The sequence below is a fragment of the Chiloscyllium plagiosum genome, chromosome 21 (genome assembly GCF_004010195.1).
Source record: "Chiloscyllium plagiosum isolate BGI_BamShark_2017 chromosome 21, ASM401019v2, whole genome shotgun sequence".
In the NCBI taxonomy this organism is placed as follows: domain Eukaryota; kingdom Metazoa; phylum Chordata; class Chondrichthyes; order Orectolobiformes; family Hemiscylliidae; genus Chiloscyllium; species Chiloscyllium plagiosum.
Genome location: NC_057730.1, coordinates 44,061,363 through 44,076,103, shown reverse-complemented (window position 1 = coordinate 44,076,103; position 14,741 = coordinate 44,061,363). Strand labels below are relative to the sequence as shown.

Genomic DNA, 14,741 nt, shown 5'->3' with positions numbered 1-14,741 from the left:
TGTAGAAGGTCTGTGCTGGTGTTTATACTCCAAAGCAACCTCTCCCACTCTGATGATCTCTTCTCACCCTGCCACCTTCCATTCTCCCTCACATTAATCCTTTAAAAGGTATCACTTCAACTACTCTGTGTCGCAACAAGTACCATAATTCTTATTTTTATCTGAAGAAGTTATTTTTTATGTCTCTATTATGTTGTATTTTTAAAAATTAAGCTGTTAGATATCATTCTTGTTTATTTGTCTTGTGTTTTTGAATATTTTTGCTTAAGTAGTGGTCCATGCTAACATTGGTGATGTTCGCTTAGTTATGGAAATTGACAGGGCAAGGAAGTTGAACACAAGTCTACTCTGAAGTTGTAGTTCTGTTATCGAACTTCTCATCCACTTGTATTGCATTGCAATGAATGTGTCACTCTGTCTGTGTTAGTGTTTTGGAGAAGATGGTGGCGTAGTGATAATGTCATTGGACTTGTAATCCAAACCCCCAGGCTAATATTCTAGGGACATGGCAGATGGTAAAATTTGAATCCAGTAAAAGCTAGCTTAATAGCAATCATTTAAACACTCTTAATTGTTTTGAAAAGTCATTGGTTTCACTAAGATTCTTTAGGAAAGGAAATCTGCCATCCTTAACATGGTCTGGCCTACCTCTGACTCCAGACCTACAGTAATGTGGTTGTCTCTTAAGTGCCGTCTGAGCAGTGAGGAATCGGTATTAAATGCTGGCCTAGCGTCCACATCCCAGGAACAAGTATGGAAAAATATACAGCCTCACTGACCTGATCTTGCTTTGGCCAGCTTCATTATATTTGGAGAAAGGGATTTCTCACCAGTTCACAGGTCACAACTTCAAGAAAACATGAGTTTCCTTGTTTCCTAGGTGCATGGTAAGCCAAGGACTTGACCTTGAACCCTTCCATTCCCTTCCCAAAAATCCCCACCTCACCGTGTTAAAGATTGACCAGCTGAACTGTCTGTAAACTCTACTCTGTCCCATTGGGACCATGTGCAAATGATATAAATGAGTCATAAGACATGAGCTGCATTCAAATGTATCTCTCATTTACTCCGACTGTCACTGCCTGTGTGCATGTGCAAGAAGTGCTTCCTTGGTGTTAACAATAACATCTATGTGGGTCCAAACTTAGTTGCACATACAAATATTTTAAAATGAAAACAACCAGTAGAATTTCATTTGGCTAGGATGGGCTACAATGGGTCGAAATAACTGATGGCACTTGCTGCACGCACATTCACAATGCACACATTCACATATGGTAAATGACCACTTGGCCAAGACAGCTTCCTCCACTTGTGGATCTCTACAACAGCCATGAATTCCCTTCAGGAGAGAAAACTAATGAAACTAATTTGTTTATTTGAACAAAAAGTTATTATGCTCTTAAAAAGAAAAATCAACTTACTACATTGATGACTATAAAACAAACAGTTTCTTGCAGAATGTCCCCAGTACCTAGCAGATCATGTAAATGTTTTTGTTTATGTTCACATAGTATTGTAGCTGCTATTCTTCTTCTTTCTGTTTACCTACAGAGATTTAGCCTGCCCCCTCCTCCTGATGATTTTCTGCTTCGTATTTTTGGAACTGAGAAATTACTCCCACAAGATAAAAGTCCTGTGGTGAATGGTAATGACATAACAACAAAGTATATTTATTGCACAAAGGGACAAAATGCATGTTTTTTTCTCTGTTACTTTTGCAGCAAAACATGGGATTAAACTGATTCGATGCAATCTGCTTAGCTATTGGCTATCTGCTCACTTACCAACTGAAATGAAATACCTTTTTGATTTACATGTGGCTTCAAATTACAAGTTTGCCTATGAACAGACCAGAGATGTGCACAAGATGGTGCATATCCAGAACAGATCACAATGTTATATCCCTGGTTTATATTGATCTATATTGGCACACCTCTGAATAAAAGACTCTCAAATCACTTGTGGTCAAGTGAACAACTGTAGTACCCGCAAAATAATATCCATAGTAGACCCAAACTTAGTTGTATGTATAAATATTTTCAAATCAAATATAAATATTTTTTGGACTTAAAGTGGAGACGGGATAGATTGCAAAATGTGGAGATTAGGGATGCAAAACAAAAAGCTGCACTTTATAGCAAATGCTGTTCAGTTAGGAAGAATGTACTAACAAATTTACCTGTTCATTTCAGGCAGCTCTGCAGTAAATGGTCATTGTCTTATGACAGAGAATAATAACTGCAAATCATCAGATGTTGACAATCATCCCATCATCATTAAATATGGCAGAAACAAACAAGGCTTGACCAGTTTTTTGTTGACTGAAGACGAGTTGATGAAGAATGATTATCCTGTTGCAGGTCAGTTACAGTCAGCTGAACACACCTTCACCGTGTTAATCGCTCAGTTGAAACTGTACCTCGAGTACATTTTTGACACTTCTATTTTTATTCTAACTACTTCAGTTCTGTATTTAGATAGCCTTCATAATTAAATGCTTATCACCTTGTGCCCTTGAGATTACCTTCACTGGAATTTGATCACTAGATATATTTTTTTGGTGACTTGATCAAGGTAACAGAAAAAAACCTGTCTATAAATTGCTTCAGCTATTGAGTCCATTCTCTGTTTCTTTCTATAGAAAGGTGTTGGATGATGAGAATTATTGGTTGGTTTTAACGGTTTGATTATGTTGCATCAATGTATACTGTGGTTGTAAAAATGGCTTTATTTTGCTATTGTGACAGTGTGACCACTGTACTCCTTGCTTGCTTTTTCAAAATATATTAGGCACTCCTCATTCAGAAGGATTTATCCAAAGTGGGTGCACAGCTAAAGTAACTGACAACAGTCCATTGTTGGGCCTAGACTGTGAAATGGTAAGTTAATTCTCCTGTTTAAAGTCCACTGGAGTTAAAAATTGTAAGTTGAAGCAAGAGGAATGTAGAATGTTTGGGCCAAGTTACAAGTGAATGTAAGGCTGTGGTATTACAAACTACCTGCAAGTCCAGACTTCTCGACTAACTTGTACAGTGTTATTTCTCTCTTTGCTACTTACAGCATATAATATAGATAATTTGCTGTATTGGTCACAGGAAGAAAAACCTTACCTAACATTAGATTTTAGAGAGAACACTGCACTAATTTTTTTTAGATTACTTACAGTGTGGAAACAGGCCCTTCGGTCCAACAAGTCCACACCGACCCGCTGAAGCACAACCCACCCACACCCATTCCCCTACATTTACCCCTTCAACTAACACTATGGGCAAATTAGCATGGCCAATTCACCTAACCTGCACAATTTCTTTTGGACTGTGGGAGTCAATTCAAAGCATGCATTTTTCTGCCTCCCAGGGCTGTATAAATGGAACTATTACTTCAGTTTTTAATCATAGGAAAGCTAGCTATTAGAGAATATTAGATACTGATATCTAAATATAGAGTGATTATACAGCAAATGGAGGTGATTGCTGGTGGAATTTAAGTTCAGTAAAACTCTAAAATTAAAAATCTAATGATGACCATGAAAACATTGTTGATTGTTGGGAAAAGCCCATTTAATTCACTAATGTCCTTTAGGGGAGGAAACTGCCATCCTTACCCACTCTGGCATGCAGGTGACTCGAGACCAGCAAAGTGGTTGACAGTAAATGCTCTCCTAGCCAGTGATGCCTATGTCCAGTGAATAAAAAAAAAATACTTAACCTGACACAAGTATACAGCTTATAATAGTGGTTACAATGTTTACTTACAGTGGATAGTATTGACCCCCATTTTTATACAAAACAGTTTTAAGTATAAAGGAAACCTTCATTGTTCCCATTGCCTAATTCCCAGAGCTGCTCTTAGGCATGGCAGTTTGTCAACTGTAACATTTACCACTCCATGCTCCTGATCACAAGTGGCATCGCTCAAGTTCTTAAAAAGGTATTGTTGTGTCCTCTGATCAGCCAACTTGTTTCATTCCATGATTGTGGTTGCCACTCATACTGCAGTTTCCATGGTTCTGTAAGACAGAATATAATAGACACTGATCATCACTGGTTAGTCCTTATTCTTTCTCATAGCTGTTGCGATTCCATGCTCATTGATCTGTGGCCAGTGTTTCCATCGTCATTTACTTTCTATAACCACATGTGCATTACGAGTAGGACTTAACCATGTCTTGATCCCCTTTGAACTAGGATATTGATTGGTGAATGTTAGCTTTGCAACTTTCTGCTGCCTCTACGAATTTTAAAAATGTCTTTTTGCATTGAATATGACTATATGGTATCCCCCTAATGTATGTTTTCACCTACTCAAGGTAATCATGTTGTCATGCACTACCCCCCATGTGTATTTTTATCCAAGTATTGCTTGACCTGCTTTCCTTCCCCTTTAAGCATTGGACTAGGGCTACAAATTAGGGGACTTGCCTTAAACCAGTTTTTAAAATTATTCTCTGGGACCAGGCAACATTCAGGGTAATCAGCTATGAGAAAGTGAGGACTGCAGATGCTGGAGATCAGAGTCCAGAATGTGGTGCTATTAAAGCACAGCAGGTCAGGCAGCTTCTGAGGTGCAGGAGAATCGTCAATTCTGTTGCTCCTCGGATGCTGCCTGACTTGCTGTGCATTTCCAATACCACACTCTCGATTCAGGGTAATCAGTTTGTTTCAAGTGCACATTATTTCAAATCACGGAATAATCATTTCATATCAACAGTCTGCGGGTTTCTTGACTCCCTGAGCAACTCTGTTTCCTGAGAGTTCACCACATTTGAATTGCTGCTTCTTTAACTGTGGTATGAGGATTTGAAATTAAAAATGACCATAATTGCCCCCACAACTGTGGAGGATGTGTTTTACTTGAACATCACAATGTCACTCTTACCCAGTAACTTGGATCTTTAAATCTAGATGATTTCCACAGCCCTGTAGCTTAATTGCTGGAGTTTAGATTAATCATCAAGTCTCTCCAAACTTCTCAGTTTCTTTTTTACTCTTTGAAATTCAAATTACCTAAATGTTTGCTTCTAAATCCTGATCAGCAATATCCAAAATTAAAATAAATTCATCGTTTACTGAGAAATACAGCAGAAACCAGAATCCTTAAACTTTGCAACATTTTTAACCCCAAGGTCTGGTCAACCTAATGGAGTATTCATTGAAATTACTCCAGACATTAAAAATAAATCAATTTGTTTTGCACACATGGAATAAGAATAGCACATGCTCTTAAGGAAAGGAAACTAAGCAGCAAACTACTTTAAAACCATGCACAAGATGTGTCGCAATGAGTTAAAACACCTTTAAGTGACATACACTGGCCATGAAACTACTGACTCTCTTTGTCCAGCCTGACACTCTCCCCCACTCCAGAAATAGACAAAGAAATTGTCCCATCCCTGTGGTTATTCCAGAAAACTTGAAATGTGGGTAATTTATTGTTGTATTAATTTGAATTATTCCAGTGCCTGACCACAAAAGGGAATGAGCTGACTCGTGTCTCTGTTGTCAATGCAGATGGATGTTGTGTTATGGATGAGCTGGTGAAGCCAGACAACCCAATCCTCAACTACCTCACCAGGTAATGATTAAATTGTAAGATTATTATAGATTGTTTGACTAAGGTATTGTTGGCCTGCTTAATAAATGAAATATAAAGGGACGCTTCAATATGTGCTCTTATGCATTTCATTCAAGTATTGCGTTTATCCGAGTTTTGTGCCTTTTTATTTTGTGGCAGAGTTCCTGTTATGATAACATAAAGCTCTGAGTATATTGTGAGAACTGGGTAGCCCAGTTGGCAGCATTTGCACATCTATGGAAGAAGGTTGTGAGTTCAAGTCTCAATCCAGAGACCTGGGCACCAGATCAAGGCTCATACTCCAGTCAGGACGGAGAAAGTGAGGGCTGCAGATCAGAGTCGAGAGCGTGGTGCTGGAGATCAGAATCAAGAGTGCGGTGCTGGGAAAACGCAGCAGGTCAGGCAGCATTCGAGGAGCAGGGGAATTGATGTTTTGGGCATAAGCCCTTCAGGATACTGCCTGGCCTGCTGTGCTTTTCTAGCATCTCACTCTCGACTTTGATTCTTCAGTCAGTTCTAAAATGCAGCACAATCAGAGATACTGTCTTTTAGTTGAAGTATTAAGCTGAGGCCATGTATGCTGTCCTTTCTCAACATTAAATAATTTATAGTACAATTCCAAAGAGCATGGAAGTCTTCCATGAGTCTGAAACCAACACTCATCTCCAAACAATGTCATTTTAGAACAAATTATCTGGTGAATAATTTTATATTTATGAGACTAGCTTTGCACACATTTGCTGTGTTTTTTTACAATACAACAATGCATGCAAAATTACTGAGTTGACCATATAGTGCTTTAGAACACGCTGAGAAAGGCATTTCATAAATGCATGTTTTATTCTTTCCTTAGTCAAAGCTTAGTTGAGGCTTGCAATGGAAGAATTGCTTGCAATATTTTAGATGTAATTAGTATTATGTTGGTTCTATGAGCATTTTGACTAATGATTTTGACACAACTTTGAGCACCTGGTGGTACAAACTATACCTTTCTGTGTGGGTGTTTGTAATGATAATTGACAAAAAGCAAGTATGAAATTAAGGAGATTACTTCTCGAGTCAGAAATGTTACCATGTATTTTTCTAATATGGCATTAATGTGGTTTAAGAACAATGCAACATTATAATGGCACCATGAAGCATTATTGAGCCGCATTTAATTGGGAATACAGCTTTTCCACAGAATGTTCTTGGATTTTAATATGTAATATAAATAAAACCCCATGAACTCATCCACGCTTTCGGTAGAAACAGGAGGAAACTGTTGAAAATTAGATTCTGTTTGACCTTACTAATCTGCATGATTTAATATGAAGTTGAAAATTTCCCATTTTATTAAGTTGTTCTGGTGACCACATGAACTGGAATAAAAATCTTTATTAGCTTGCTGCTATTTTCCTTCTAAAACTCAAACACCCCCCCCCCCCTCACAAAATGTTAACAGGAGGTTGCAATCCCAAATTGTTATAGAACCTTTGGTGAGAGTTTATAAGTCTTCTTCAGCTATGGACGTAGTATAACCTGTGAGTTGCAGCTTCAGTCCAGTGTCTCTCGTTTAGCCCTCAGATGTATGGGTTATAGTTAGATAATTATTTTTTAGAAATATGAAAATTGTTTATTTTATTGTGCTAAAGTAGAATTATAAGACAATTAAGTGTGCATATTAAATGAAATTACCTTTTTCTTGTATAAATTCTAAGCTAAATTGGCTAAATTCTAAGAATACAATGTATTTAAAATTTTGACATTTTACAAAATCGATGATTTGATATATTACAAATTGCACAATGCAGGTTCTCTGGAATTACGAAGAAAATGCTGATGCCAGTGGAAACAAAGCTGAGGGATGTTCAAGCTAAATTAAAGAAGCTCTTACCCAATGATGCTGTACTTGTGGGCCATTCTTTAAACAATGATTTGAAAGCTTTAAAAGTAAGAATGATATATGTCTGTGTAATTTTCTGCACACAAATGTTAGAAATGTGAATCAGCTTTCAGAATTGAGGTGAAATGTCTCTCAAGGATTCAAAAGTTAGATACAGTAGTGATTGGGAAAAGGACTAGGTGGATCTCATTGACTATGAGATCCTTGATTGGAGTCCTGGCTGACAGATATAAACAGGCCATTCAGAAAGTCACTCTAGGGACTGGCTCTGAGTGGGCTGGTCAGAGCCCATATACTGTGCATGTATAAATAAAGGGTAACTCAGTGACAGGATACAAGCCTTTGTGCAGTTATATCAGATATCCAATGTATTCATTGAGAGACAATATGAAAAGCACATGTTAGTACACTGCCATTTCAGTGCAAGGGGTTGGATTGAATTAAGACTTCATTATGAGGGGAATAAATAAACACTTAAGAGACTTTTTTCAACCGTACCTTGCTGCCATCTTTTTTGCTAATTGACTGGATGTCCCCCTCAACATTGATGGGAGGCCCAAACCTTTCTCAGGGCCTTGGTTCATCAGGATTCAGCCAATAGACTGTGGGCAAGTAATGGTTTTCCTGGGATAGTAAGTAGGCCAAGGCTTTGTTGGGTGGGGATGGAATTGTGTGAAGCTGGAGCTGGCCTAGCCTGGACTTTGTGGAGCCTAGAACTACATTCCTGTTTCCCCAAGCTGCATAGTGCTATGATAAAACTTATCTGTGAGCTTCTTGTTGTCTGGGCCACCAGCTGCTTGACAGAATGCAGTGAAATGACAAACAGGCTCATATTTATATCAAAAGACTGTAATCCTGTATTGAAAGACCCTGATGCTGCCACACGTACTAGGCTGAGAAACAAATGCTGTGGCCTTGATGATGATAGTAGTGGGGCAGAGAATTGTTCATGGATTCGTAGAGCCGTATAGCATGAAAACAGACTTTTGTGTCTAACTCGTCCATGCTGACCAGATATCCAAAATAAATCTAATCCCATTTACTAGCACTTGGCCCATATACCTCTAAACCCATCCTATTCACATACCCATTCAGATGCCTTTTAAATGTTTTAATTGTACCAGCCTCCACCACTTCCTCTGGCAGCTTATTCCATACAAGCACCACCCTTTGCATGAAAAGTTGCCCCTTAGTCTTTTTTAATTCTTTCCCCTCTCACCTTAAACCTATACCCTGTATTTTTGCATTCCTCTACCTTGGGGGAAAAGTCTTGGCTATTCACCCTATCTATGCCCTTCATGATTTCATAAACTTCTGTAAGGTCACCCCTCAGGCTGTGACGCTCCAGAAAAAAAAGCCCAGCCGATTCAGCCTCCTTCTGTTGCTCAAGCCTCTAACCCTGGCAACATCCTCATAAATCTTTTCTGAACCCTTTCAAGTTTCACAACACCCTTCCTATAGCTGAGAGACCAGAATTGCACACAACATTCCAGAAGTGGCCTAATCAATGTCTTGTACAGCACAACATGACCACCCAACACCTACACTCAATACACTGGCCAATAAAGGCAAGCATACCAAACGCCGCCTTCACTGTCCTGTCTACCTGAGACTCTATTTCAAGGAACTATAAACCTGCACTCCAAGGTCTCTTTGTTTTGTAGCACTTCTCAGGACCTTACCATTAAGTGTAGAAGTCCTGCCCTGATTTGCCTTTCCAAAATGCAGCACCTCACATTTATCTAAATTAAACTCCATCTGCTATTCCTCAGCCCATTGGCGCATCTGATCAAGGTCCCATTGTACTCTGAGGTAACCTTCTTGGCTGTCCACTACTCTACCAATTTTGGTGTCATTTGCAAACTTACTAACCATATCTCCTATGTTCACATCCAAATCATTTATATAAATGAAGAAAAGCAGTGGACCCAGCACTGACCCTTGTGGCACATCGCTGGTCACAGGCCTCCAGTTTGAAAAGGAACCCTCCACCACCATCCTCTGTCTCCTACCTTCAAGCCAGTTCTGTATCCAAATGGCTAGTTCTTCCCATATTCCATGTGATCTAACATGGGCGGCACGGTGGCACAGTGGTTAGCACTGCTACTTCACAGCGCCAGAGACCCGGGTTCAATTCCCGCCTCAGGCGACTCATTCTCCCTGTGTCTGCGTGGGTTTCCTCCGGGTGCTCCGGTTTCCTCCAACAATCCAAAAATGTGCAGGTTAGGTGAACTGGCCATGCTGAATTGCCCGTGGTGTTGGGTGAAGGGGTAAGTGTAGGAGAAGGGTCTGGGTGAGTTGCGCTTCGGCGGGTTGGTGTGGACTTGTTGGGCCGGGGGGCCTGTTTCCACACTGTAAGTAATCTAATCTAAACTAATCTAATCTAACCTTCCTAAAACAGTCTGCCATGCGGAACACTTTACTGATGTCTATATAGACTACGTCCACCACTCTGTCTTCATTAGTCCTCTTCAAAAAACCCATTTAAGTTAGTGAGACACAATTTCCTATATACAAAGCCATGTTGACTATCCCTAATCAGTCCTTGTCTTTCCAAATACAAATAAATCCTGTCCCTGAGGATCCCCCCAGTATTTGCCTAGCACTGATGTCAAGCTCACTAGTCTATAATTCCCTGACTTTCCTTACTGCCTTTCTTAAATAGTGGCAACACACTAGCCAACCTCCAGTCTTCTGGCACCTCATCTGTGGCTATCAATGATACAAATATCTCAGCAAGGGGCCCAGCAATCACTTTGCCAGCTTCCTACAAAGTTCTAGAGTACACCTGATTAGGTCCCAGGGATTTATCCACCTTTATGCGTTTTAAGACGTTCAGCATCTCTTCCCCTTTAATATGGCCATATTTCCTTAAGTGCCCTAGCTTTCATATCTTTCTCCGCAGTAAACACTGATGCAAAATACTCATTTAGTATCTTCCCCATCTCCTGCGGTTCTACACATAGGCGGCTTTGCTGATCTTTAAGAGGTCCTATTCTCTCCCTAGTTACCCTTTGTTTAATGTATTTGTAGAATCCATTTGGCTTCTCCTTTTGCCAAAGCTATCTCTTGTCTCCTTTGTGCCCTCCTAATTTCCCTCTTAAGTGTACTTCTGCTGCCTTTATACTCTTCTAGGAATTCACTCGAGCCCTACTGTCTCCTTAATGTTTTCAGAGAATTGGAAGGATAAACAGGAGGCCTCACGTTTTTCCTGTCAAAATTTATTAATTAAATAATCTTGTACAGCTACAATGCCATCTGTTCCCAAGAAAGTCAATTTTTAACAACAAATCACCATCAAAACTGTTCTGTCAGTCTGTGTGTGAGGCTGTAAGAAATGGAAATCACACAAATAGGACAAAGGATGCTTTTCTAGCCTTGGTGGTCAAATCTATTTAAGATTAACTTAATATGATCTCTGCAGTTTCTGACCCACAAGTGATTGGCTCTGTACCCAAATCCTAAATCTTCTGTGACTTTGTTTTGACACAAGTAGAAATGGTGTTCTTTTACTGTCATTTTACAAGGTGTTTTTATTTCATTTCTGCTGGTATATTTTTGTTTGGCTTGAGTTTCTTTAATTGCATTGGTTTTAAAAACTGCAAATTGGCTTTTAGCAGTCACGCAAAACCCTATGCTAACACAGGCAATCAGCTGTAACTATGGCAGGTGCTGCATGGGAAACAGAATTGTCACGTGAATTGCTAATGTTCAGTGTAACTTTTGTTTACTGTTTATATTTTGCATACCTCAGTAATTGAGTGCAATTTGTTTCTTACAGATGATTCATTCAAATATAATTGACACATCACTGCTTTATGCCAGAGACTTCGGTCAGAGATTTAAGTTAAAAGTTTTGGCAAGAAGTGTTCTGGGGTGAGTTAATTGTTTATTTGCATAGACCTGTGGCTCTGGAAGCACAGGGGTCACTTGATGATTGTTATTGGAAGGAAATTATATCTACTCATGAGCATTTTCAGATGAAATATGTCTTTATATTATTTAAAGTCTGTTAGTGAATTTCTATACAAGATGCATGCAGTAGATTATTTTTAAAGGAAAATGTGAGATTGCTGAATCTGGTTCCGCACTAAAGGTGAAGCAAAAGACATAATATAGATATAGAGTCATATAGCACAGAAACAGACCTTTTGGTCCAATTTGTCTGCACCAAACAGATATTCCAATCTGACCTAGTCCCATTTGCCAGCGTTTGGCCCATATCTCTCTGAACCTTCCTGTTTATATATCTATCTAGATGCCTTTTAAATAGAGTCATAGAGCTGTACAGCACAGAAACAGAACTTTCAGTCCAACTCGTCCATGCCACCAGATATCCTAATTTAATCTAGAGCCATTTGCCAACATTTGACCCATATCCCTCTAAATATTTCCTTTTCATATAGCCATCCAGATGCCTTTTAAATGTTGTGATTGTACCAGCCTCCACCACTTCCTCTGGCAGTTCATTCCATACGCACACCACACTCTGTGCCCCTTAGGTCCCTTTTAAGTCTTCCCCCTCTCACCTTAAACCTATGCCCTCTAGTTTTGGACTCCACTACACTGGGGAAAAGACCTTGGCTATTCACCTTTTCTATGCCCCTCATGATTTTATAAATTCTATAATGTCCTATATGATTTCCTCATCATAGAAAAAGACCTTGATTATACACCCTATCCATACCACTCACAATTTTATAAATCTCTATAAGGTTACACCCCCTTAGTCCTGAAGCACACATTTTACCTGATCTGTAACGCACTCCCAGCTGTCTTGCTAAATCTCATTTATATAATGTGTTGCATATGCAGTGTGCAAAACTGTTTTTTAATCAACAAAGTACTAAGCCTGACTGTGAACAAAATACAATTTACAATGTCCCTTTAACGTTGAGGTAAAATATATCAACTGTAGGAATTGTAATGTTGTGTGAACTGCATGAAGTCCCATTCTGGCTCCAGGCATGTCATGGTTACCCTCAACTACTCACAAACAAGCTGTTATTTGATCGTTTGAAAGCTGTAAATTTAAAAGAAACAAAACTGAAGTAGAAAGCGCAGGTGACATATTTAAAAAGAAGTCAGTGAGAAAGGTTTCCCTCCATCTACAATAGGTCTAAACTACCTGTGCTGAAAATGGTGTGAGGGAGGCAATGAGGAAATCCTGTCTGTCTTCTCAGATTTTAACTATCAAATTTGATGCAATTGTATTTTAAGCTCATGAAGCCAATGCCCAGTTTATTTTCCCCTTTCTATCTATCCACCCAACCACCCCACTTTACTCCATCAACAATAGCTGAAGCTGACCAGTAGTCAAGGGGCAAAATGATGATACAGAATGCAACCTCGCTGTGCGAACAGCTGAACAAAACAGCCATGCGTTTAGCGATTAAAATTAGTGAATGAAAGCTAAGGTGAGGTGTGTGAAGCTACTTACTCTCCATCTGCCAAGCTAGTTCAGACCTCGTTATTGTTGATCCATTGGTGACTGCAGATGAGAAAGATTATTTTACAAAAATATTCCTCCTTCCCATCTTTGTTCCTCCAAATTGTTTCTTAAACAAAGTCTGTTTCCAATTCTCTTAGCTCCATTGCCACAAAACTCCTGACTGCCAGTTCTTCTTTCCTGGTTGCCATATCAGCTTTGCCTGTTCCATCAGGGATTGCTGGTATGACAATTGCTTCCTTTGCTTGTTCTAACCTATCTCCTTCTGAACTCACAGCACTTTGCCTTACTCTGTTATCCATCCTGCAGACACACCAGCGAGTTCACTAGGGATCACAGGGCTTGGATCCTGCTGTTGTTAATCACACTCAGGACTGAACCGTGCTATTTCTGACATTGAAGTGGGACAGATGGTGGTATAATGGACAATGAAGAAGGTTATCTCGGGGTACAATGAGATCTTGATCAACTGTGCCAATGGGCCAAGAAACGGCAGGTGGAGTTTAATTTAATGCTAGGTGTTGCATTTTGATAAGACAAACCAGGGCAGGACTTAATGGTAGAGCTCTGGTATTGTTGTTGAACAGAGGGACCTCTTCATAGTTCCTTGAAAATGCTGTCACAGGTAGACAGGGTGGTGAAGAAGGTGATTGGCACGCTTGTCTTCATTGGTCAGAATATTGAGTGAAGGAATTGGAACATCATGTTACGGCTGGACAAGACATTGCTGAAGTCACTTTTAGAATACTGCATGCAATTCCGGTCACCCTGCTATAGGAAAGGTGTTGTTAAACTAGAAAGAGTACAGAAAAAATCTACAAGGTTGGGTTGGAGGATTTGAGTTATAAGGCTGGGACGTTTTTCTCTGGAGCGACATAGGCTGAGAGCTGACCCAGTAGAGGGTTATGAAATCATGAGGGGCATAGGTAAGGTGAATAGCCAAGGTCTTTTTCCAAGGGTAGGGGAGTCCAAAACTAGAGGTGAGAGGGGAAAGATTTAAAAGGGACCTTTTCCACGTAGAGGGTGGTGCATGTAATAATGAGCTGCCAGAGGAAGTGGTTAAGGCAGGTACAATTACAACACTTAAACGACAATTTGACGGGTACATGAGTGGGAAGGGTTTAAAGGGATATGGGCCAAACACAGGCAAATGGAACTAGGTGAGATTAACATTCCTGGTCGGAATGGACAAGTGGGATTGAAGGGTTGGTTTCTGTGCTGTATGACTCCATGACTCAGGTCCAACCCTAATATTATCAACACAGTGAAATGTTGATGTCTGTCCTTCTACCAAGCAAGGGGGTAAACAACAGTTCTCTGATACTTCCTCCTATGTCCATTGACCATAACCTCAGCACTAACATCAAAGCCAATGTTTTCTGGTCCATTTCCTCTTTCCCTTGTTCCTGTCTTTTGTATTCTCCTCTGACTTCCATGCAACCTGCCTCCACAGCTTCCAAAGCCTCATTGACAGTACCGTCATAGTAGACATATTGTTTTAGCCTGTAAATTCCCTGCTGAGCTGATTTCTTTCTATCTCAACTGTTTTTGTCTTCCCTTGTGCAATCTCTTCTGACCTATATCAATGATTTCTCGATGCTCCGTAACTTTTATAATTCTCAGTGTCCTGACCAAAACCATCTCCTTATTCTTCTAGTTGCTCCACACCTCCAACTCAGCTCGGTAATCTGAAAGCTTTCTGTTTCTTCCCTGAAATTAGGCCCAACTAGCTCCCATCCTCACCATCCTCTTCTGCCTCACTGAACAATATCTTTCTATTGAACAATTTTTCCTTCAAATCCACTTGCTTCCTCCAAACGAGAAGTGTAA

The 14,741-nt window shown here is 39.8% G+C and overlaps 1 protein-coding gene across 3 annotated transcripts in view; it reads left to right on the top strand.

Annotated features, from left to right (window-relative positions):
- LOC122560815 (RNA exonuclease 5-like) overlaps window positions 1–14,741 on the top strand; it is a 48,840-nt gene that overhangs the window by 9,176 nt on the left and 24,923 nt on the right. For all 3 annotated transcript variants that reach the window (XM_043711928.1, XM_043711929.1, XM_043711930.1), the window contains exons 5-10: window positions 1,555–1,648; window positions 2,196–2,363; window positions 2,794–2,882; window positions 5,462–5,577; window positions 7,371–7,509; window positions 11,244–11,338. In XM_043711928.1, coding sequence (XP_043567863.1) covers window positions 1,555–1,648; window positions 2,196–2,363; window positions 2,794–2,882; window positions 5,462–5,577; window positions 7,371–7,509; window positions 11,244–11,338 — 701 coding nt within the window. The remainder of the gene's footprint in view (window positions 1–1,554; window positions 1,649–2,195; window positions 2,364–2,793; window positions 2,883–5,461; window positions 5,578–7,370; window positions 7,510–11,243; window positions 11,339–14,741) is intronic.